Consider the following 25,608-nt stretch of genomic DNA (forward strand, 5'->3'; position numbering starts at 1 on the left):
GGGGGGGGGGGGGGGGGGGGGGGGGGGGGGGCTGGCTGGTACAGGGATTATTAACACCATGCTCTAACCAGCTGAGCTAACCAGCCAGCCCTGAGATATATTACTGACTTAAAATAAGAAAGGAACATGTCACCACAATTAGTTTACTATATTGTTGGTAAATAATTTTAACAGTTTAATTACTTGAGTAAAGCATCTCATCTTTATTTAAGATGTCAAGTAGAAAGGTGTCTACAAGAAGATTGGATGAACAGGCAGGTTTGAGAAAGTAGGAAACACAGTGTGGTTAGTTTTATAATAATAACACATAATGCCTTATATTGAGGTTATATGTCATGGCTCATATTTTACCAAGTAGTAGTAGATGCTTGAAGGTAAGTTCTTTTTTTTAAATATTTTCTTTTTTCTGCATACAGTATGCTCTTAGTAAAAATTCATTGAGCAAATTAAGTTAAGAAAGAAATGTTTGTTAAATGTATATCCATTGGAGACAGCTTTCAAAATGCTGGTGGTCGAGTTAGAAATCACTGCTAGGTTATATTGTTAATGAGCCACAAGGCATGAAACCCACCTTCAGTAGATTTTGTGCATTGTGTCCAAGAGCTAGGCATTTAGGCAGAAGAGCGTGGTTCTTGCATATATCTGAAAATATGCATGGCATATGTTTACCAAGTAAATTGATAAATATTTTGCAGTGTGTGTGTATATGGTTTTAAATGAGAAAAAAATGTTTTTGTATACGTACTCTTTTTTGTTTATCTTGTTGTTTCTTTGTCATACTTTTATCTCTTTCCATGTTTTAAGTAGAGAGGAGTTGAGAATAACTGGAAATTATCCAAAGTTTGGAGGTCATTCTGTGAAGTTTCTGTAGTTTGACCTGGGTTTAGTCCATAACCAGGGGACTTAAAATAAAACTTAGAAACAAGAATAGCACCACATTAGAAGCCAGTAATTTTTTTTCCCTGAGAGACACAGAGTTAATGATCTAAACTTAACTCTCTTAAAGATTATTAATAAAGCCTACAAATAATCAGTTGCTTATTTGTAAGTAGCATTACATGAATTTTATGTTTTTAGTTTTTATAATGTTACATGTGCACGTTAATGGGGAAGTATTTAGAGTTGATTCTTTTTTGGTGTATAAGTATATTGTTTTTACAAGTGGAACTCCGTGTTATAGAAATTACAGAAAGCAGAGAGAGAAAAAAACTGTCATTTCAGTCCCTTACCTCTGATGCTTGCATTTTGGTGTATATATGTATCTAGTGGATTTTTTTTTGTTTAACCTAAACATGCTTCTGCTCATTTGACATGTTGGCTATCATAGTTTACTTAAAATTGTATTTTGCTTTTATCATATAACTTCCTCAACAGTTTGCCAGCTGTTTAATATTTATTTGCAAGAAAATGAGTTCATTATTTATTACAGGTTGAATGTCCTTTATCTGAAATGCTTTGGACCAGCAATGTTTCGGATTTCAGATTTTTTTTTGGATTTTGGAATATTTGCAGATACTTAACCTGTTGAGCACCCCTGATCCAGAAATCTGAGATGCTCTTTTGAGCATCATGTTGGCACTCCAAAACTTTGAGATTTTGGAGCATTTTGGATTTTGGATTTTCAGAGTAGGGATATTCAACCTGTAATAATCATTAGTTTGTCAACTTTTGAGCAAGACCATCCGACAGATTGTGAAAGCTTTGCAGATGTGTTGTATAGTATGCTAGTCCTGTGATTTAATGTTTTTGTAGCTTGTTATGGGCGAAGATTTTAGCTATTGAGGGAAGAAAGAAAATGGTAAAGTATCAGTATCTCAGGAAAACACTTAGTAAAAGAAATGAGGCTAGTTTTGTGATGTTAAGATCATAACTGGGCCGAGCCCGTGGCGCACTCGGGAAGGTGCGGCGCTGGGAGCGCAGTAGCGCTCCCGCTGCGGGTTCGGATCCTATATAGGGATGACCGGTGTGCTCACAGCTCTCACTGGCTGAGTGCAGTGCGGTCGGTTTCAAAAAAAAAAAAAAAAAAAAAAAAAAAAAAAAAAAAAAAAAAAAAAAAAAAAAGATCATAACCAACTCTGCATTTAATAGGACTACAATGATGTTTTTGAAAAAACATGTTTGTTTTGTTTATTAACTCTTGTTTTAGATTGATTTTCATATTTCTGTTTGATTTTTTTTTTCCTCTCCCTCCCCTGAATTTGCCTTGTTTTTAAAGACTGCCAGACCAGAAACTGTCACTAATGATGATGAAGAAGCTTTAGATGAAGAAACAAAGAGAAGGGATCAGATGATTAAAGGGGCCATTGAAGTTTTAATACGTGAATACTCCAGCGAGCTAAATGCCCCCTCACAGGAATCTGACTCTCACCCTAGGAAGAAGAAGAAGGAAAAGAAGGAAGACGTATGTGTTCTGACAACACACAGTATTTTTATAATTTATTTTTTATGGTGTCACTTTGAGCTTTCTAACTTTTGGAGAGCAGAATGACTAGAATTTATTGCAATGTACAAGTTCGAAGAAAATATTTGGTACTTTTTCACACATTTCTTTTGGATAAACTTAGAGAAATGGTGGGGTGTGCTCTTTAAAAATATTGGAATGGCTGGCCAGTTAGCTCACTTGGGAGAGCATGGTGCTAAGAGCACCAAGGTCAAGGGTTTGGATCCTCTTACCGGCCAGATGCCTCGCCCCCCCCCCCCAAAAAAAAACCCCAAAAAACTGGAACTATTTTATATGCCATGAAAAAGCACTATACAATATGTATTATATATTTAAAGAGTATACTTTTCTATATATATATACATATAGAATCCTATTTTGACCATGTTTTATCAGCTACTTTCCTAATTTTTTGCCCCACATTTTCCTGTTTTATATGTTTGGCATGCACTGGCATGGAGGCTTGTACTTATCTGTGGATTCAATTAAGTAAAAAACAGAAACAAAAAACTCGAGTAGTGATAAAGTAGGGACTGACTTTCACTAAAGATTTTCACCCATTTAAAAATTTTTAGCTGCCTTTCTTTTAAAAACTATTTCTCATTCCCCTACATGGACAATAATGGTATTAAACATGAAACTGGAGGACTCTGAAGGAGTAGCACAAGATGACATACTCCTCAGTGAATTGAATGTCACCTCTTTGTCAGCCTAAGTTAATTGAAGAATAGGGAATCAAGGTTGAAAGGAAATGTTTGGTTCTCTTAAACACATTTCCTTCAGATAAACTTGGAAATTATGGGGACTGTTTTTAAAAAATATCAGAAGTATTTTATATATATATATGGATTGTACGAGGGTACTTCAGAAAATTCATGGGAAAGGGCCGGCCCGGTGGCGCACTGCTACAGTGCGCCGCTTGGGAGTGTGGCGGCGCTCCCGCCGAGGGTTCGGATCCCACATACAGACCGGTTCCCGCTCACTGGCTGAGCGAGGAGCGGGCGCAACACCGAGGGTTGCGATCTCGTTGCTGGTCCCGGTCCGGTACGGGCGCGACACTGAGGGTTGCGATCCACTGCCGGACATGAAAAAAGACAAAAAGGAAAAAAAAAAAGAAAATTCATGGGAAAATAGAATTAAAAGATAACATAAATCTCTCCACAAATTTTTTGAAGTACCCTGCTATGTGCCATAAAAAAGTACTACTATTAAAAATATATATATATTATGATTAATTGTCAAGGGATAGTGACAGTTCATATTCTTTTGGGTTTCAGTGCCTTTTTAGGTTATCTTCGGTTTTCTTTGTGGTCAAATACATTTTTATTACTTGGCTTGTTCTTCCTCTTTTGGTCATAAAATCCTGTCTAGTGAGCTGTAGTCTGTTGGGAATGGTAATTGGTAGGGTCAGTCAAGTATAGGGTAATTGAGGCCTGTAGACTTTGTCCTTCCTCTTCCTCTATTGATGGGAAAGGAGAAAAATAACTAGACATATTTGTTCAATGTGGGTTAGGAGGAGAGGATCAGAGGAATCCTGCTCTATGGCAGGAATTATAGGTAAATTTTGTTGGTATGATTATTTCCTGTGTCTTGGAGGAGATCAAGGAGAAAGCCCTGCTACTAGGGGACCTTCCTAATTCCATTGTTTGGGAGTGTTAAAGGGAGTGGAAGTGAGGTTGTGGGTGACTGGAGGGGTTGTAAAGGGAGTGGAATCATTTTTATTATCAAGTAATTTGAAATCAAGAAAATAATCACAGAAGTACTGTATTGTTTACAGTGTAAATGTGTAGGGCATTGCTTTGCAAAGTAGTATGAGCTCTGTTTTTTTAAAAAAATCTTCGTGGATCTTTCCGCAGATTTTCCGCAGATTTCCAGTGGCCCCACTGATCCCTTATCCACTCATCACTAAGGTTTGTTTAAATTGTAGGCTTTGACAATACCTGTATTTATTGCTAGTTGCCAGAATTGTGATTCTTGCCTGCTTTTTAACTTCAGATTGTTAGATTTGTTATTGTAGATGTTGTTTATTTACTCAGATTTTTAGATTTGTTACTGTAAGATGTTATTTACTCATATATTTTGTAAGACCTGCACAAAATATCTAACCTTTAGCTTTTTTTATATTGATGTAGATTGAGCTTTTTTCATTCCCTCTTTTCCCCCTTTTCTTTTAGGAGGATATAAATGCGATAGAAATGGAAGAAGATAAAAGAGACCTGATTTCCCGAGAGATCAGCAAATTCAGAGACACACACAAGGTAGTATTCTTGCTTTTTCACTTGATACCAATCTAGACTTTTTACACAGTCCAAAGCAAAAAGACAAAAAAATCAACCTTACATTAGAATATAATTTTAAATGCTTTTTTTTAGGTTTTATTGATATTTAGATAGAAACAAAGAAACAGAAGATCAGTAACATATTAAAGTGGTCCTTGACATACTTTGCTTAGTATTTTCAGTTTCTGACTACTCTGCAGTCATCTCACATTAATAAGAATAAAAGCTAATTTTGTTTTTAGATTTCAACATAAACATCAAGGTCCGATTTAAACTAGATTCAAGGGGGCAGCAAGATAACAGACACTGTAGTGTATTTTTGGGGGCAGTTATTTAATCTTAGGAAAACATTTTCTTTAGAGCTGAGATTAAAATTTGATATTTGTATAGATTTAAGTTGAGTGGGGGAGATTTTTAAAAGTAGGTCAGTGGTTACCAGACTTACCAAATTTTAGATGCATGGAAGAACTGTAAATTCCCATAAAGCTAATCTATTCATTGACCCCCACCATTATGATAGAGATCATATGGTGACTAATGCAAGATGAAACTCTCAGCTTGGAAAGTAACAAGGAATAGGATGTAAGTATGAGCTTCTGTTTTTTATTATATTTATGGATGCCCCCTCAGAAAAATATGCAAAGGGGTAACTGGCTTGGAAATGGGTATTTGTGCATAGTAAATCCCACTCACGAGTTTTGCCTATTTAAAGCTTCTCTCTATGACAGTGCATCTGTGAATGTTCGCTGGTGTTGAAGGTGATGCTTACGGGTGGTGAAATGCAAACACTGCATGAAATGTATTTTGATCTTAGAGGTAATATGATTTTACTGGTTCTTACACAAGACCAAGAGACATTTAACTCGGTGAAATGTTCAGTGTTTTCTCTCTCAGTCTTATTTTTTCTCATTGCTTTCAAAATCCAATTTGACAATGCGAATGAATCAGTGCTGCTGATCACACATTATCCAGATGCCCAGCTTTAGCTTACATACATAGTGCTTTTTCAGGAATTAAACGTGTCTAAAGCACAAATGTAATTCTTCCAAAATTAATTTTGAGAGTTAAAAAGATGGTCTGTGGGAAGTCATTTTATAGGAATACTTTTGCTTAGGTTCAGTAGTCAAATTCAGGTTTGAGTAAGCTTAAAAATGGTATATAGTTGTGTGTGTGGTTTACCCCTGTTTTGTTTTTATTTATTTGTTAAACCCTGTCATATTATTGGTAAATTATGAGGAAATCTTGTTTTTAAAAAATTAATTCAAAAGACATTTGCTTCAGAGTTTGAGAATCCTCAGGCATTTCATTGCCTTAGTATTTTACTGTGGGGAATGTTTTGTATTTCCAAAATATGTCTTAAAAATAAAAAGAAATCAAAATGAAAAGCAAAAACAGTTCTTTTTATTGGGTGGTGTGGTTAAAGGGGATGTTTGAAACTACATTAACAAAATATGAGCTCAGTGAACCTTTGCATGTTTTGGTATGAGTATATTAAATAACCACGGACTGTCAGGGTATCAGCGTGGCAGGGGGCGTCCATTTACAGCACGGATGAGTCTGAAGAGAGAATAAGGTAAGATTTATGATTTTTAAAAAATCTATCCCTTCCTCTTCATTACTTTCTTTCATTTTTTTAGGCTCATTTCCTCTTTCTCTAGTCTTTCTTAAAAATATACATGTATATGCTAAATATATGCATATATATGTATATAGTGTATATAACCTTTTAGAAAAACATTTAGTATGGCTAGATTCACTCACATTTTTATTTACTTAGAGCCAAACTTTTGAAATGAGTTCTGAAACAAATTGTTACTTACATAAGTGAATAAGCAGCACAGTAAATAAGCAAGAGTAAAAAATTGAGGAATTCTACAAAAGAAAATAATATTGGAACAGCTAAAATAATCTGTAAGTATCTATTATCTCAGAAATAAATTTCTTTATATGACATTGAGGTAAGTTTTATGTAGTCTAGCCTCATTTTACAGTATAAGTTTTTATATTCCATTAGAACTGTTTCAGAAATGATATTTTGCCCCTTTTTAATAGCTTTCAGATTCTGTCTTCTTTCTACCATTTCTTATCTCTTCCTTTTGTAATTTCAGTATATTCAGTATTGGCTTTGCCTGCATTCTATTTTCATATAGACTGGCACAGCAGCTGAATATATTGATCTCTCATACGTTAGCTTTTCTTTCATAATCCTCTATCAGTTCTCTGATCCATGAGCAAGAGAGAAAGAGTAACAGGTAAGATTGCTTTTTAAAGTTGTTTTAAATGCTTTACATGACTGAGAAAAGAAAAAAATGCACATTTTATTGTTACAGTTTAAATTTCATTTTGGTGAAACTAAACATGGAGCCAAAGAGATTAATGTATTTTGTTTTGTTTTACCTGCTTGGGGTATTTTTTTCTGCGTTTATATAGCAACCGTGTGCACTGGTAATCTTGGCAGGGTACAAACTTGGTCTGACTTTGTTATTTGGTTTATTTGTGAACCATGTACTTGCTCTTCCTCCCAGAAACATAGCTTGTAGGCAAGGTTAATCCAGTGTTGGAGATCCATGTCCTAGCACAGCATCTGTAAGTTAATACACAATCGTTCCTTCCAAGGATGGATTTATCATTGTAAATATATTTTTATTGTCTTACAGGCATAATGGGCATATATATATTGCTTTTAAATATTTTAAATGAAAATATTACAATTATGTACGTTTTGCTTGAAGTGAGTGATTTTCAAACTTTTTGTATTTGGTGGGCTGTCCATCTTGTAATAGTGGGAGTAAATGACTCCATAGATGAGAAGTTAGATGTTGGCTGAATTCACTTGTGTTTCCTTTGGTGGGCGGGCAAATCAGAGGGCAGAACATTTAGTTGCATTATAGTGACCTTAGTCTCCTCCCCCCACTTGCCCTTTAAAATCCTCACCTTTAGATAATGGGAAGTCTGGGGTTATAATTAGTATTGATAGTCCCATTGATTTATAGAAATTCATAATGGGCAGAATGAAGTTTTAGACAAGTGACTGTGTTTCTAGGAATTATTGTGAACCACCACATTCTTCATGGTCATTTTAGTTATTACATAGTCATTGAGTGGCCAGCCACACTTTACACAGTCTCCCAGCATCTACAATTGGAGATTCTTGGTCTGTGTAGAATATATGGTTTTGCACAAATCTATCTAGTCTTGTGATTGCTTCAATTTAATTTGTCAAGCGGAACCACAAGTATTTATATAAAGTACCAGTGGTTTGGTGTATTTGTTCCCAATATTGAGTATTGCACCGGGAAAAATCTTAATACTGGAGCTACAGAGTTAACTCTAAAAGTACTTTTATTGGTTTCTAGAAACTGGAAGAAGAGAAAGGCAAAAAGGAAAAAGAAAGACAGGAAATTGAGAAAGAACGGAGAGAAAGAGAGAGGGAGCGTGAAAGGGAACGAGAAAGGCGAGAACGGGAACGAGAAAGGGAAAGAGAACGTGAACGAGAAAAGGAGAAGGAACGGGAGCGGGAACGAGAACGAGATAGGGACCGTGACCGGACAAAAGAGAGAGATCGGGATCGAGAGAGAGATCGTGACCGGGACCGGGAAAGGAGCTCAGATCGTAATAAGGATCGGAGTCGATCAAGGTAAGGCTTCATATAAGTTACTGTTTCCTGATAGCTTTAATAGACCTACAGGGTAGTCCTCTGTAGGACTGTTTGCATTCATGTGATTCATGTGAGCATGTAAGGCCACAGGGTGTGCCTAGCTTTCTGTTTAACACACTCGGATAACATCGGTGAAAGTTACTGTTTTCAACTCTGGTTAGTTTCTGTCTGAAGCCAGTTTTTACAGAGACCCAGAACACACTGATGTGTACTCAGTGTTCTGGGCAGACATGATTCCCTGTTGTCTCCCTGGACCACTGGACATTTTTTCTAGTTACCCTTTCATTCAGCTTCTGTATACTGAGAAATCAGTTCTAGCACCACTTCTTTTAGCCTCTGTTTGTGTGTAGGTGAGCCCATTGACCTGCCACAACTTAACCTTTTTGGTTCTAAATTTACTATTTATGCTTCCTAGTAGTTATACCTTTTTGTTTGTTTTGTTATTTAAAATTTTTTAATTATAATGAACTCATTTGATGAGTCTTTCTTCAGGAGTGAGGGTAGAGCAAAAATGAACAGGGGAAGGAACCAGAGGAGAGGTCACCATATCCAAGCTACTTTTTTTTTTTTTTTTTTAAAGATGACCAGTAAGGGGATCTTAACCCTTGACTTGGTGGTGTTAGCACCACGCTCAGCCAGTGAGCTAACCGGCCATCCCTATATAGGATCCGAACCCGTGGCCTTGGTGTTATCAGCACCGCACTCTCCCGAGTGAGCCACAGGCCAGCCCCCAAGCTACTTTTAAAATGTTCAGTACTGTGTTGTAGTTTTTTACTTGATTGTAGCTGGAGGGAGGTATACTTTAGGTCAGTTTACCGTGTTGCTGGAACTGAAGTCCCATGCTCTCAATCTTTAGTGAACATTAAAATCCCTGCTTTTCTTCCTTCCCTGATATAGCCATTATTGAGAATTTGAAATGTATAAAATCAGTGTTTTTGTACTTTTGTGACGTACATGTATTAACAAACAGTATATTGTTTCTTATGTACATTTATATAATTAGATCCATGGCATAATGCTATATAAATTCTGTAATTTGGTTTTATCACTCTGAATTAAATATTTGAGAGCTCCCAGTGCTCATGCATATAATTTTAATTGATCCATAAAACATGCCAAAATTCTCTTTTCTCCACATGTATGCCCAACACCCTATCCCTTGATCACTAGTGAGGGATAGACTACTTTTTAACATGTTCATTAGTCCTTCATATTTTGGGGGGCATTGACGAGGAATTAATATTTTTCCTTTTTTCTATTATATACCATTATGTGATTGACAAGGGTACTTCAAAAGTTCACTTAAAGATTCATATTATCTTTTAACCCTTGACTTGGTGTTCTCAGCACCACACTCTCCCAAGTGAGCTAACCAGCCATCCCTATATAGGGATCCAAACCTGTGGCCTTGTTATCAGCACCACACTCTCCCAAGTGAGCTAACCAGCCATCCCTATATAGGGATCCAAACCTGTGGCCTTGTTATCAGCACCACACTCTCCCAAGTAAGCCACAGGCTGGCCCCTAGATTCATATTATCTTTTAATTCTATTTTTCCATGAACTTTTTGAAGTACCCTAAGCCGTAATTAATCATTCTGTAATCATTTTTCAATCCTTTATAATAGTTTTATATTTAGGTTTTATTTGTTTTCTGATATACCAATAAGCATTAACGTTGACTTTAGAATGCAGTTCAGAATTTGGTGCTGGAATTATTGTCTGTGTTTCTGATGAATATAGAGGAGTTTACAATTTTGCAGAAATCAAATGCTAAGTTTTGGCTTGTGAGTTTATATATGATTTTTTTAAATGTCCCCCTTTCCCTTGGGCTTTAAAGGCAAACAGAATGTAGACTGACAGATTTTTAAATCTTTTGTTTACTTAGAGAAAAGAGCAGAGATCGTGAAAGGGAACGGGAGCGGGAAAGAGAGAGAGAGCGAGAACGAGAGCGAGAAAGAGAACGGGAGCGAGAGAGAGAGCGAGAGAGGGAGCGGGAGCGAGAGAGAGAGAAAGATAAGAAACGGGACCGAGAAGAGGATGAAGAAGATGCATATGAGCGAAGAAAACTTGAAAGAAAACTCCGAGAGAAAGAAGCTGCTTATCAAGAGGTAAATTGAGGAAATGTTTTTATTTGTAAAGCTTGATATACTTAGTAGTCAAAATTCATAGAATCCTTTGTATAAGTTTGTGAAACTTTAAAAATTTCATTTTTTAGCGCCTTAAGAATTGGGAAATCAGAGAACGAAAGAAAACCCGGGAATATGAGAAAGAGGCTGAAAGAGAAGAGGAAAGAAGAAGAGAAATGGTAAGATTCTGGGTTAAAAATAAGTGATTTTTCAGATAAAAATCAGATCAAATCTTTACTCTTAACCAGAAGTAACTTGATAATTGAAATGTACAAGCTTCTCAATCCATAGTTAATTTTTGTGTATTTTAGCAGCCTTGAGACAATATCAGTACATCAAAATCTTTTCTTTCTGTTTTTCAAATTTTTGCTGACCATAAACAAAATTGGTTTTGTATACTGTCAAAGTAAATTTGTTGCACTACAATATATAAACTGAAAATTTATAGACCATTTTTTAAGAATCTGCAAAATCAGTGAATTGGTATATTGCATTTGGATAAAGCAAATGTGGTGAGAACTGTTTTTATAAATCAGAATTATTTTTGTATGTAACATTTACGAATATAGTTTTTCATTATGCTACCATATTCTTTCTTTTTACTGCAAGGTCATGAAATGAATTTGGCTTTTTGAATTTACACTGTTGATAAACTAACAGTGAAGCAGTTGGCACAGGTTGTTATTAAGTAAACTAATTTACTTTAACATGGTATTTGCTTCAGTAGTTTGTTCCATGTGTTCTGTCTTTGCCATAATTTCATGAAAGTTTCTTTATCTCCAGTTTGGAGATTATTCTTCCAAAAACTTCACTGAAGTTAGGAATCTTCTTCAAATAGCTTATGAACATGAGACATAGAGGGAATTTTTGTACGTAACCAAAAAGGGTGCATGCAGCAACTAGGTAGATAATATGGGTTTTTCAGCTATTAGATCTCTAATGTTATAGAATTATTTGAAGTAATTTTTATTATTCTCAGTTAAATTTAAAATGAGACTATAGCTCCCATTCTAAACTCTTTTTCACCCCTTGATTAGGAAATAGGAAGAGAATAATAGAGTAAGAGATATAATTATTTAAAGAAATGTCACCAACATCATCATGGAATAAACTTCTTGAAATGATTCTGCTTCCTGTGAGCATATCTGCAACCTATCTTCCTAGAGAAAAATTTCCTATTATTTTTTATTTGAGAGCTTTAAAAAAAATCCAGTTACATAAGTAGTTCTTGTTCATGTTCAAGTAACGCAAGTTTATGAAGTAACAGTGCAAGTTTCTCCCCATCTTCTTGAGTAGTACATGGCGTTTATATTTTAGTATTTACCTGTGGGCCTTGCTGTGTGCCTATACTTTAGTAATTGAAAATATTTGTAAATACTGTCATGGCCGTTAGCACCTGACAATATACGTTCATTCGTTTGACAGATTTTGAGTTTACATTGATATAATAATTAGATATATATGTAGATAAAATATTTATAAAATTGTTGGATATAATTTTTATATATAATAGTTGTTGCTTTTGGAATTCCAAAAATAGGAGTTAGAAATTTATGTACTTTTAGAGTTTGCTTACTATAGGTTAGATAGGCATTGTCTTTTAGATTGATGCATGAATATGATCTAAATTTTTAATCCTGCTTTTCATAAGAACTACTTCTTGTAGCATCATCTACCTACAAAATGAAATTTAAAGTATTTTTGTCCAATTAATAAGTTTAATAACAAAAATTTTTTGTTTTCCTGGTGTGCTCAGGTTTTAAGAAACAATAATTATTGTACTTTGAGGATTATATTCAGAGAGGATATTTATTGCAGCATACTATATATATGTGGTTTTCATTTCACAGATAAGTTCTAAAGCTGACTTGTTTTACAGGTAAAAGATAGTAAATGTCTAATGTGATTTACAGTTAATATGTGAAGTATATGAGAACTATAAAATTTAAGTGATATGGATAAGAGAAAATCTATTCCCACACAAGGGGGAGGTGGTGATCTGAATGACATGTATGTTAATTTTTCACACTTTGTCCTTTATTTCCTCAAAGGCAAAAGAAGCTAAAAGACTAAAAGAATTCTTAGAAGACTATGATGATGACAGAGATGATCCCAAATACTACAGGTATTGTGTTATGAATTCACTTCCAGCTTTTTATTAACTGTATTTTCCCTTGTCTGTCTGAGAGTGCAGGTTCACTAAGTGGAATAAAACAGGAAATCTTCACACTATCTTGCAATCACTTTCATTGCTCATATGCTGCTTTCTGGGCAGAAAAGAGCTGTTAGAAAAGGATCAACAATTCTATGCATTTTTTGCGGGGGAACTAATTTTTTCTTGTGTTTTAAATAGGTTCAATTTTTATAGCAAATTATAACTAATTTTTATAATTATCTAGGGTTGTTTAGAAATTTTTGTTTTCAGGATTTCAAGAATGACACATAGCAATCCAAATCTCCCCCACCGCATTTTCAAATTGATATATTACTGTGCAGTGAGAGTTGTGAGACCTGCCTTCCCTCCTCTTTTTGTTCCACAGCATTTTTTTTTTGGTGGGGAAGGGGAGACAGCTGGCCAGTATGGGGATCCGAATCCCATGGCATTTCTAAATTCTTATTCTAGCGTTTATAACATTATGGTAAAATTGTTGGTCTTGTTCTGCTACCTCCCATCTAAACTATAAGTTCCCTGAGAATATGGACAATGTGTTGTTGATATATCATTTTATCTGTAGTGTGTCTGATATGCATGCATAATGATAAGATTTAATATATAATTAAATTTAATACAGTTTTAGTCAAAATAATGAAAATATTAACTTACTGAAAGAAGGCTAAGGATTTGATTGTACAAAATGCTACAAAAACAAAATTATCAAAGACTAGAATCAAAATGGCAGTGCATGACTTCAGCATTCTGAGACATAATGAACTGCAAGATAGAAAGAACCTCTGTTTTCTGTTGTGCACTACTTCTGGAATTTTTCTACAAGGGAAAGAATTTGAGTAGATATGGAACTATTCTTAGTGGTATTAATGCTACTTGTATTACTTTTTCACAGCTTGATGTCTAAGAAAACGCAAATTATGTGTTGGGGATTCCCTGTGGAGCCATTTTCTTCCCTCTAAAAGTTTCCTTTTTACTTGTTTTAGACACTTATTTAGAATGACTAAGAATGAAAGAAGCACGGCGATAAATGACAAGACAGTGCTTATTACATATGAACATGTGGAGTGTCTTGAGTTTTCTGTAGATAAAGAACATTAAGTCTTCAGTCTCCTTGCACACAGCTTTTAGTATCGAAAAAAGGTGCTGATGGAAACATCACATGTAATAGCCAATGATCTGAATATTAAATGAGGCCTGTTATGATTTACTTTTGCAGGGGAAGTGCTCTTCAGAAAAGGTTGCGTGATAGAGAAAAGGAGATGGAAGCAGATGAACGAGATAGGAAGAGAGAAAAGGAAGAGCTTGAGGAAATCAGGCAACGTCTTCTAGCAGAAGGGCACCCAGATCCGGATGCAGAGCTGCAGAGGGTGAGATACTGTAACATCCATAATGATGGTGTTTTAAGATTATCACGTCATCTTTTTATAAGTTTATTCTTTTACTGCTACCCTAAATATTTTGTTTCTAAAGTAAAGATGTTTTCATGAACAGTTCTCATATAAAACTTGAAGACTGTGTCATGTTATGGCATACACAGTTCTTGTGTTTAAGAATAAAATGTGTCATGTAGAAAAGTTTTAAATTGTTATTATCTCATAGACCTAATATGAACTTTTCGTATCAACTTTTTCTTTTTTAACCTGTTACATGCTTTTGGATAAAGAAGCCATGTCTTGTTACATGTCCCTTTTTTCTTTCAAAACAAAATTCAGACAACAAAAACAATAATGAAGCAGTTAAATAGCATATGATTTATAATTCAGTTATCACTATGAATGCTGGGGTAATTTTTAAAATGTCATCACACAAGTATACGTATACAACCCTCACACACACAGTTTCCTAAGTGCGTGACCATACCTTCACCATCATGGCATACTGTCAGTCTTTTTAATATTTTAGCATTGTAGCATTTTGGTTGGGGGATGTTTTTATTTTTTTGATTCTCTGACTATGAGCAGTTTGAATGCTTTATGGATTGTTTAATGGTTGTACTTTATGAGTTGGTAGTTAGATGGTATGTTATGTCATGCACACATTTTGGATTTTTATGTAGTTTAAGATCCGTATTTCTATCTTTTTCTGTTTTTTGTTTCATGCTTAGAAAAATCAATATTCCATTCACACAGTTTTTTATAATGCTCCTGTGATGATTTTTTAAAAATATTTTTCATCATTTAAGGGGGAATGTTCATTTTAATATAGGCCTTTGACTCCAAAGGTCCCTTCTTTTCCTTATTTCTTCCTTTCCCTATTGTTTATGAATGCAAAAGTGACTACTGCCTTCAGCCATTACCTAGAAAGAACAAATGATTGTATATAACAGAGCTGAGAATTTGAGTTACCTTTTATGTATTATGTATATTTTTCTAAAATAAAACTTTTGGTTATAATTTCTTTAATAAAAACACAAAAATATACTGTTTCTTTCTGAATTTAGCAGACTACTTTTATTCTTTGTTATCTCTGAAGAACTTATACAAGCCACTGAAGAACAGTAATATATATAAAATATTTTTAATAACATACCTAATCTACTCTAGATTTACTCAGCACTTTGGTGGTAGAAGGAGGCAGTATTCAGTTATTCCTAATGAAAAAGAAAAAAGGTATTTTACAAAAGATAATGTAAAACAAAAAGCAACTTGAGTATAGTTGTAGTATCTTCCAAGTTAATCAGATTATTTTTTTGGTTTTAGATGGAACAAGAGGCTGAGAGGCGCAGACAACCACAAATAAAGCAAGAGCCAGAATCAGAGGAGGAGGAGGAAGAAAAGCAAGAAAAAGAAGAAAAACGAGAAGAACCTGTGGAAGAGGAAGAAGAGCCAGAGCAAAAGCCCTGTCTCAAACCCACTCTGAGGCCCATCAGCTCTGCCCCATCTGTTTCCTCTGCCAGTGGTAATGCAACACCCAACACTCCTGGGGATGAGTCTCCATGTGGCATTATTATTCCTCACGAAAACTCTCCAGATCAACAACAACCCGAGGAGCATAGGCCAAAGATAGGACTGAGTCTTAAATTGGGTATGTTAGCATTTCCTTCCTTTTTTTCTCCCCTGCAAATACCTGTATTTTGATTTAAGGAAAAAAATAATTTTGTGCTGCTTGATAGGTAGATAGAAAATTATTCAAAAATGCCCTTCTAGCTCACAATTGTTTTCATAGTTCTACTAGTGCTCCTATATCTGCAGCTGCCTCGAGTTCTGAGAAGAAGTGAAAAGTTAAATTTTCTAGCACTTGTGAGTAGTGAGTTATTTTTTACAGTTGGGATCTTTCTCTGAGATTTGCGGAAGTATATTTTTCACTGCTTTTGAGGGATGGTGGGTTGTGTGATGTAACATTTGAAAATTAAGTCATCATGTTAACAATGTTTTTACTGTAGGTGCTTCCAATAGTCCTGGTCAACCTAATTCTGTGAAGAGAAAGAAACTACCTGTAGATAGTGTCTTTAACAAATTTGAGGATGAAGATAGTGATGATGTACCCCGAAAAAGGAAACTAGTTCCCTTGGATTATGGTGAAGATGATAAAAATGCTGCCAAAGGCACTGTAAACACTGAAGAAAAGCGCAAACACATTAAGAGCCTCATCGAGAAAATCCCTACAGCCAAACCTGAGCTCTTTGCTTATCCCCTGGATTGGTCTATTGTGGATTCTGTGAGTAGCAAATCGTATTTCGTCATATTATTGGGAGTGGTTTCTAATATGGCATATCAACTCATTTGATTCTGTTAATGACACATAAGTTGGGATGATCATCTTGACAACATGTAAATGCCATGGCCAAGGACTTTATGTTATTGGAAAAATTCTTGTTGGTACTTGATGTCTTCATAGATTAGAAGCAAATAATTGTGTCTTGATAAAATACCTACCTTAGTTCAACATATGAACAAACATGCAAATACAGTCTTAAAAATGGTGAGGTTTAAGGTTTTTTAGTAAGTATAATAAAAAGCCATAATTCTTTAATTCAGTAAGCTTGCTTTGTTTTGCAGATACTGATGGAACGACGAATTAGACCATGGATTAATAAGAAAATCATAGAATACATAGGTGAAGAAGAAGCTACATTAGTTGATTTTGTTTGTTCTAAGGTTAGTCTTTTATGCCCTCCACTCCCAATGTTTATTTCATATTTTAAAATGTTAGACACTTTCTAAAATAAAAAGCCTTTCAGAGCTGAGTCTATGATAATTTAGTTTCAACTAAGCGAATCATGGCTGCTTTAATGAACCTTCCCACCCCTACTTCAGACTCTGTGTGCTGCATTCTTTCATTTAAGAGGGTCAGGAAGGAAAGAATGGCTGGCTGCTGCCAATTATGCTCTTCCTGACCCTGAGAATGCCATGCCACCCTCTTGTCTTGGTTAGAAGAATGCTGTTGAAATACAGTTGAGTAGGTTTTGTGGGGATAGCTGATAGCTTGTCTCATTAACACCCATGTTGTGGAAGAGGAGCAGAATGGCTCCTTCTATATCATGATAAAAGTTGATGTTTATTGACTATGCATGCTTCTTTAAACCTCCCCACAATGTAACAAAATGTTAAGTCCCATTTTATACATTAAGAAATTGAGGTTTAGTGAGAGATTGGCAGTGATTATACATGATAAGTAACAGAGTTTTGCCTCTAAAACATTTGCTGTTAACCACGAAGGTATATCTTTCCATTGTCTCCTGAAAGCATACTCTTACTATTAATAAGATAGTTACTGTAGTAGGAGCACCATATGCCTGTAAAGGTATAACTGCTATTTTTCCACCAGTAGTGCTTTCTTAATATTATGAAGAGCAGCTGGCCGGTTAGCTCCATTGGTTACAGCATGATGCTCATAACACCAGGGTCCAGGGTTTGATCCCTGTAGTGCTAAGCTGCCAAAAAAAAAAATATATATATATATATATATATGAAGAGCAAATTTAAGCTGCTGTCTCCACTTTTAGTTATTGCAGAATTAAAACTTCTGTAAGTAAGGTTTGGCTTACAGTTAGAAGACAGACACTATAGTGATTAAAATCCCAGGTTTTGGTGTCCAACTTTTCTTATTGAAGAGAGTGAGATTCTGAGAATTAAAAAGTTTATAGGAAGGTTCCTCAGCCACAAATTCTCATACCAGTTTTGAGGGTTTGTATGTTAAAATTTCTTGACTGTATTTCTACTTTTATGTTTATTCTTAACATAACAATTATGTTTCTTTTAGGTTATGGCTCATAGTTCACCACAGAGCATTTTAGATGATGTTGCCATGGTAAGTTAGAAATTCACTACTATTAATATTTTAATTAGTATCTATGAACAAAGTAACTCCCAAATTAGATCCATTTTCTTCCTGTGTTGGTGCTGGACTCTTATAGGTGTGAATTAAAATTTGAATATGCACTTAAAAAGGTTAAAAGCACCCACAGTAAGATATTTTCACCCAGCACTTAAAACGTTGGGTTTCTTTCTTTTTCTGGTTCTGTCCCACACTCCCACCTCCTGCTTCATTCAGCCTTCGATATTTTGTTTATAAATATAAATCCTAGATTCATTCAGACATTTAGAGAACATTTATTAGATGATTATTTATTAGAGCAGAGTGCTAAAAGCACAAAGTGTAGAATGTCTGCCCTTAAAGAACTATCAGAGAGACAGGTATACAGATGTTGAAACCATAATGTGCTTGTTGTAATCAGGTATGTTAAAAGGATAATGGGGCAGAGGAGATAGAGCATCTGGTGGTGTTAAGGGCAGTTAGAGAAAGCATCACAGGAAATTACCATCTAAACGGAGACATGAAGTTTGTGTAACTATTTTGTTGTCTGGACAGGTGTCTGGGTCACAGTGTTAGTTAAACATCAAATCCTCAATTGCATTTCATTTGGGATTAGAGTCAGTGGTTGCATTTATTAAACTTTGTGATTTTATGAGAAAAGGAAGGGAGAAGAGAATTGGTGGTAAAGGTGAGAGAGTGATTCAGTGAAATATGAGCTCCAAGTTAGGAAGAGAAGAAAATAATACCTGAATAGAGCCGGTGGTTTGAATGAATTAAGGAGTGTTGGTTCCTGTGAAGTTGTGGGAGGTGTGTTGGAAGATAACAACTAGAAAGAGAGGTTATGAGGCCGGCCCATGGCTCACTCGGCAGAGTGCGGTGCTGATAACACCAAGGCCACGGGTTCGGATCCTATATAGGGATGGCCGGTTTGCTCACTGGCTGAGCGTGGTGCTGACAACACCAAGCCAAGGGTTGAGATCCCCTTACCGGTCATCTTTAAAAAAAAAAAAAAAAAAGAAAGAGAGGTTATGGTTGGAGAGTGGAATGTAAAGTTAAGAATATAAGCTGTGGGGCTGGCTGGTTAGCTCAGCTGGTTAAAGCACGGCTTTATAACACCAAAGTCAGGGGTTTGGATCCCCATACCAACCAGCCGCAAATAAAACAGAACAAACAAACGAAAAAATAAGCTGAGAATCAGTCCAGATGATGGCAAGGCACAAGGTATGGCCATGGGAAATTCCTGGGTGTTGGGACAGGAATTGGAGAGAAATAACGGAACCAAGTGCCAAAGCACTCATTTAACATGGGGAAAGGACTAGGTATTCGCTGGACAGCTGCTTTTGGGATGAAAAAGGTGGTATAGTGAGATCTCAGGAACTTCCATGGAGGTGCTTTTTAAAACAAGATTAGAAACAGTGAAGATCCAACAGTCTCTCTGTGGAGGCTAAGACATTGTGAGGAACTTCTTGAGACGGCTCCAGGAGTGTCAGGGGCTCTTGGGGACAGACCAGGCTCTGCATTAAGGTAAGGGGATGAAAAAACTAAAGAAGTTGAGGATGGCTAGTGTAAAACGGAGTAGGTGTCCAAAGGCCAGAGTGAGAAGGCATCAATGGGAAGATTGAGTCAGAGAGGAAGAAGCAGTATCAAGCATCATAGGAGATGATAGATGATTGGTGGAAATTGCATTTTGAACCGCAGCCAAAGACATCAGAGAGGAGCATAGTGGGGTTTCTAGCCAGAAGAAAGAGTTCTTAGGTCGCGATGTTTAGTGCCCAGGCACTATGTGATGTGAAAGGCAGACAACAAAGGTTTTCTGCTGCTTGGCCAACCTGATGCAGCTGTTACTTAGAACTGATAAAAAGTTTGTGGAAAGTTTGTTGCTTCCACAATACATTAGCCTCAAAGGAAAGGAGAAACATGAATAGATGTTATTCCCTGGGAGTGGTTTCTGAACTTTCCTGAGCTTATAGGCTCTTAAATGGTTATCCTTTGGGTAAAAGAGAGGATGTCATAGTTAGGATGGAGCGAAGGAATTTTTTTTTTTTTTTTTTTTTTTTTAATCGGTCTGGTTTTTGGTTGAGTTGCAGTCACAGGCAATGAAGATTTCATGTGTAAGTGTGAATCCATTTTGCCTGTTGAAATTCTTTGGTATTTGAAGTATAGTCCTATTTTTTATAATTTTGTGGTTCATTGATCAGAGTGGGAGGAAACCAATTGAGCTAATTTCGTCTGTTCTGGTAAAAGCTCATGGGCCTTCTAAATGTTTCTTAAATAAATGAGAAGATTGAATTTTTAGCTCAAGTAGTATTTTACTCTTATTAAAAATCTGACTTTTGCAAACTATACCTTTCTTTGTTTTGAATTTGAACTTTGGTTGCATTTTGTGCATATATATTACTTCTGAAGTGTGACTTCCATATGAATTAGTGTTATAGCATAGTTCTCAAACTGGGGTCAAATTTGGCTCATAGAATTCAGATTAAAACTTCTTTAATTAGTTGCCATCATTGAGAAATTGACAGAAATTTCTCCTTGTGGCCTCCCTGGTGTAGAGGGCCAAATATTGTGTGTGGGATGAGGGCAGGAGTAGTAGGGGGGGACACAAGGCACTTAACTCGTAAGTACAGATAGAAAGATAATTTGACTTATTCATGTTCAGTAATCTGTGTCCCCTGTGTTGATGATCGTGTTCACTTACTCTGTTTACTGTAGCCCAGACACTGTATTAAATGCTTTACCTATGTTCTCGTTTAATGTTTAGTTCAGTGTCCCATACATAATAAACACTTGGCTAAAATCTGTATAGTTAAAAGTAAAAGTTAGAATAAAAGTTGGATTAAAAAAGTACTATTGTGTTAGTGTTTTGTAAACTATGGAATTTTGCTGGATTAATTTTTTTATTGGTAATTTATATGAACTTTAATTCATTTCTCGCACTAGACAGATTTCCTTCATGTATTGAGAGTAAATGCTTTTTACATTATTCTCTATTGTTGGGAGATTCTAATGACTGCTTATCTTACACGTGCTACTGTTTTCTTTCCTAGGTACTTGATGAAGAAGCAGAAGTTTTTATAGTCAAAATGTGGAGATTATTGATATATGAAACAGAAGCCAAGAAAATTGGTCTTGTGAAGTAAAACTCTTTTTACATTTAGAGTTCCATTTCAGATTTCTTCTTTCTCACCTTTTAGAGGACTTTGATTTTTTTTTTTTTTTTTGGTCTTCAAAGACATTTGTGAGATCTGTAATTTTTTTTTTTTTTTTAATGTAGAAAATGTGAATTTTTTTGTCCTCTAATTTGTTTATGCTCTGTGTACTCCCTTGGTTGTAAAGTCATCTGAATCCTTGGTTCTCTTTACACTCACCAGGTACAGATTACTGGTATGTTTTATAAGACGCAGCTACTGTACACAGCCTATCTGATATAATCTTGTTCTGCTGATTTATTCCTTGTAAATATTAAAATGACTCCCCAATTCTTATGCAGAATTGCACTTAATATTGAACTGTACTGTATAGGAACCAACATGAATGATTTCAATTGAAAGAATACCAGTCATATCTATTGCCACTCCCTCCCCCATGATCAGAAATGGTAAGCTCTCGTGAAGGTGTGAAATTTAAACTTAGAGTGCAAAAAGTAGCAGACAATCTATTCCTACTGTATCTCTGTATGAATGTGTTTGTGTGTGAATGTATGTGTAAAAGTCTTTTCCCCCAATTGCTTTGGCTCCCTTATACATTTCCTAATTGAAGAATAGAATCGTAAAGGAAAAGTGATATTGTGCCAACCCAGTGTCTGGTATAATTAGGATATTCGTTTCCCAGAGCATGGTATTCTCCTGTGGTGAACAACAGTTTGGTATCAGGATGGGGTTTCCCTGTTGATAGCTGGCTGCTTCAGCTTCTCTTTTTATTTTATTTTTTATTTATTTTTTTTTTCCAGTTTCTTTTAAAGGAGGGTGGATCATAGTGATTTTTGTCCCTAATTTTATTGCTCAGAAATGAGGCAGATAAAATTCTGGAGAGCTTTATTTAATGCATTTTTGCACTAATAGGTCCTTAGTTTAATTTTGGTGTACTCCTTTGTTTTTTATTTTTTTTTAAGAAAGTCTTTATTCCAAAAGCATAAGTGAAAAAAAAAATCCTTTTAAAAACAAAAGATAAAATTTGGCAAGTTTATAGACAGGAGAGTTTGACAACACAATAGAAATTTAGCTTGGCAATGTACACAGTTTTCATCTCATTTCTAAGGACAAAGTAAATCATTCAAGGCATTTACCTTCCACTAATTTTTGTTTGCATTTTTATTTTGTAGAGGGTTGGTTTATATCTTGTATGTGTATGCGCACACACACACCTGGTTTTTGCCTCTGCTCATCAAAGTTCAGAAATATACTGGCGATGTGCTTAGAGACATATCTAGAACTTTCTTTATTGTAGATCAGAACTTCAGGGAGCAAAATGACCTGAAAGTGTAACAAGTTTTAAATAGTTCTTAACACAAATTAGGTTTAGTTGGTTCCCATGTCTGAATATTTATTTAAAAGAAAGCTAAACAATGGCCTGTTAGAAAAGCATGACTAAGTTTGAGTTACTAGATTTTTTTACATTTTGAGAAGACATTTGAAAACACTGTTCTTAACATTGAACCATGATATGGTTTCATTATGTAAATACTTCAAATATTAAAATGTATATATTTGATCTTGGAGACTCATGCTTTTAGAGTCTTGTAAATAAATGGCATCATGTTGTAATTGTGTGGTGCATACTAGAAAACTTGAAAATATGGGCTGAATTTTTTATGGATTTGTTTTTTATGACTTGATATCTGAAGGTTAAAGAGGCCATTTACATTATTTTGGATGAGTCTCCATCTGTGGAAATACCTCTATTTAGTATTATATTAAATTTTGTTTTCTCAAGGGAAGATTTCAGAAAGATGCCCCTTGCTATTTACAAATTTATTTACTAATCTTTCCTCAGATTTACCCCCCAGCCTAAGACCTTGTTTAAGCAGTTTATTATGCCTCTTTGTCTTTTGTTTATATACTGCACAATTACTGCTTCTAAGGCATCGTATTAAGTTTTTATTTAGCCAGTATTATGAAAATTTATTCAGATTTAATTTCCCTTGCTGGTCTCTTCTCTTTGCTCTTTCTGCTATACTCATCTTAAAGGACCCTGTATAAAAAACTAGAGATATCACTTATCTGAAACCCATAGGGGCGTATACCATATACCACCTCCAAAGAAGTTTGTGGCAGAACCCCAAATTCATATATTAACATTTCTGCAGCAGAGGAGTAATGGTCACAGTGAGAGCTAAAAGCCATTAAATTAATAGCTTAATGCCAGGTCAAATCCAATTTTGCCACCAAGTTTCATGAAAACTGCTTAGGGACTTTTTTTTTGGCAGCTGGCTGGTATGGGAATCCAAACCCATGACCTTGGTATTATAAGGCTGTGCTCTAACCAACTGAGCAAACCAGCCAGCCTCCTGAAAAGTTTGTTGCTTTTGAGAATTGTATATAAAGAATTGGATGTGTATAAACTACCATATTCTAGTGTCTGGGGAAGCACATAAATTTCTATTAAATTGCTTGAACTTTCTGGTTGTGTTTACCATTAAAGCCTGTAAGTTAATTTCAGTTTGGAAACCTTACATTAATTCATATTGCCCAATCAAGTTGTTATAAAAACTGTATGAAAGTCTTAATCATTTTTTATCTGGCAGTTAGAAAACTAAAATGCTTTTTTATCATTTGACCCTAAAAATAAAATAATTTTAAATACATATATCTGTTCACAAAAAGGAACGGTAAGTAAAAAAATTTGAAGAAATTTTTCTCAAACTTTAGTGTGCACCTGAATCACCTGGGGGATCTTGTTAAAATTCAGACTCTGGGGTGGGGCCTGAGGTTTTGCATTGCTGACCAGCTCCCAGGTGATGCCAATACCAACTGACTCAAGGACTACACTGTAAGGTATCCACTCAGTATTATTTTAGCCCAACAGACTATACAAATACAACATATTTTTTAAGTAGATTTTGAAGAAAAACATTTTTTGAGGCAAATATACATATTATTGTATATTCATAAACATAGTCTTCCAAAATGGTGCCTGAGAACAACCCTAGTATTCTAGGCTTTATTTCCAGCCAGCCCCTGCAGATTTACTCCTTGGACAACATGTTGTTACTTACTTTGAATCTTACCATAGCACTTCCCTAATAACTATGTAATACTGTCATGCACCTCATAATGATGTTTCAATCAACAACAGACTGTGTATACAGCAGTGGTCCCATAAGATAGTAATGACTATACCATATGGCCCAGATGAGGGGTAGGCTATATTACCTAGGTTTGTGTAAGTACACTCTGTGATGTTTGCGTGATGATGAAATTGCCTAATGACGCATTTCTCAGACAAATCCTTGTTAAGAGCCGCATGAGTGTAGTATAAGCTAATTATTTTGTGGAGAGTGCTGTTGCAGGTATTAATCAGGCATGAGTACCAGATCTGGTGGACAAACTGAAGAAACATTGGGCTTGAGAGACAAACTGAACTAAACACTATCATTTTTTACTTTCCATATGAAGTAAAAAAATTTTCAAGTGCAAATAAATGTAAGCAGGTACACAGTATTTATGTAAGGCTTATTTATCCAGCTCTTTCTAAAAGTTCTACGAATGTCCCCAGTTAATACCCAAAATCTCCTGAAAGATTCTATGTCAAAATCGTTACACATTTTTCTGGGTTATATTTCAGCCTTCTGTTAACAATATGAAATTGAAAAGTAGTTCTGCCCAGCAAAGGTGATGAAATTGATTTGCGAATGTCTTGGGAAACAAAAGCGTGCGAGAAGGAATCCCAGGCAGGCAAAGAAACAGTCTGGGTGTCAAGAAGAAAACATGGAAATATATATTAATCCCAGGAGCTATTAATGTTACATTCACACTGTAGACTAAAGTGAGCTTATGATTTTTAATAAAGAGGTAGAGTTTTTGAAATGTGATTATGGTAAATTACTGAGGTATTTATGTTTGCTTATTTGCATTTGAATACTTGGCTTTTTATCTTTAATTGACAGATTCTTTACATTTTATTATTTGAGTCATGAGTCATGAAGGCCAAATTAGGAATGGCAATCTGAAATGCCAGGGAAATAAAGATAATTTCTATAAACAAAAATGAATAAAAATTCTTTTCAAGCCCTGTTGTTTCACTTAAATGGCATTCCTGAAAATGTCTACTCTGCTACATCACATATTAGTCGGAGTGATGACTTATAGATTCTTGTGCACAGAATGGGGACTGAATTAAGCAGCCAAACCCTCCGTTTTTTGTGTATATTTAGTCTTTGATACTCATGGTATTGAAGACATGGTCATCCTTGTCTTAAGAGGATTACATTACTATGAATTAAGCCATTAGAATTTCTCTTGCGGGCCGGCCCGTGGCTCACTCGGGAGAGTGCGGTGCTGATAACACCAAGGCCCCGGGTTCGGATCCCATATAGGGATGGCCGGTTTGCTCACTGCCTGAGCGTGGTGCTGACAACACCAAGTCAAGGGTTAAGATACCCTTACCGGTCATCTTAAAAAAAAAAAAAAAAAAAAGAATTTCTCTTGCAGTTACATATATATATATATATATATATAT

At 35.4% G+C, this 25,608-nt stretch overlaps 1 protein-coding gene across 1 annotated transcript in view; it reads left to right on the top strand.

Annotated features, from left to right (window-relative positions):
* The window catches only part of RBM25 (RNA binding motif protein 25), a 51,371-nt gene extending 28,655 nt beyond the window's left edge, over positions 1-22,716 (top strand). Inside the window, exons 7-19 of the mRNA XM_008583867.1 lie at positions 2,216-2,401; positions 4,297-4,350; positions 4,615-4,698; positions 8,076-8,356; positions 10,265-10,487; positions 10,595-10,684; positions 12,557-12,630; positions 13,892-14,042; positions 15,375-15,699; positions 16,058-16,332; positions 16,674-16,772; positions 17,878-17,925; positions 20,979-22,716. Coding sequence (XP_008582089.1) covers positions 2,216-2,401; positions 4,297-4,350; positions 4,615-4,698; positions 8,076-8,356; positions 10,265-10,487; positions 10,595-10,684; positions 12,557-12,630; positions 13,892-14,042; positions 15,375-15,699; positions 16,058-16,332; positions 16,674-16,772; positions 17,878-17,925; positions 20,979-21,071 — 1,983 coding nt within the window. The 3' untranslated portion in view covers positions 21,072-22,716. The remainder of the gene's footprint in view (positions 1-2,215; positions 2,402-4,296; positions 4,351-4,614; positions 4,699-8,075; positions 8,357-10,264; positions 10,488-10,594; positions 10,685-12,556; positions 12,631-13,891; positions 14,043-15,374; positions 15,700-16,057; positions 16,333-16,673; positions 16,773-17,877; positions 17,926-20,978) is intronic.
* Positions 22,717-25,608: the final 2,892 nt, after the last annotated feature.

This window comes from Galeopterus variegatus, unplaced genomic scaffold, assembly GCF_000696425.1.
Source record: "Galeopterus variegatus unplaced genomic scaffold, G_variegatus-3.0.2 Scaffold101, whole genome shotgun sequence".
Classification (NCBI taxonomy): Eukaryota; Metazoa; Chordata; class Mammalia; order Dermoptera; family Cynocephalidae; genus Galeopterus; species Galeopterus variegatus.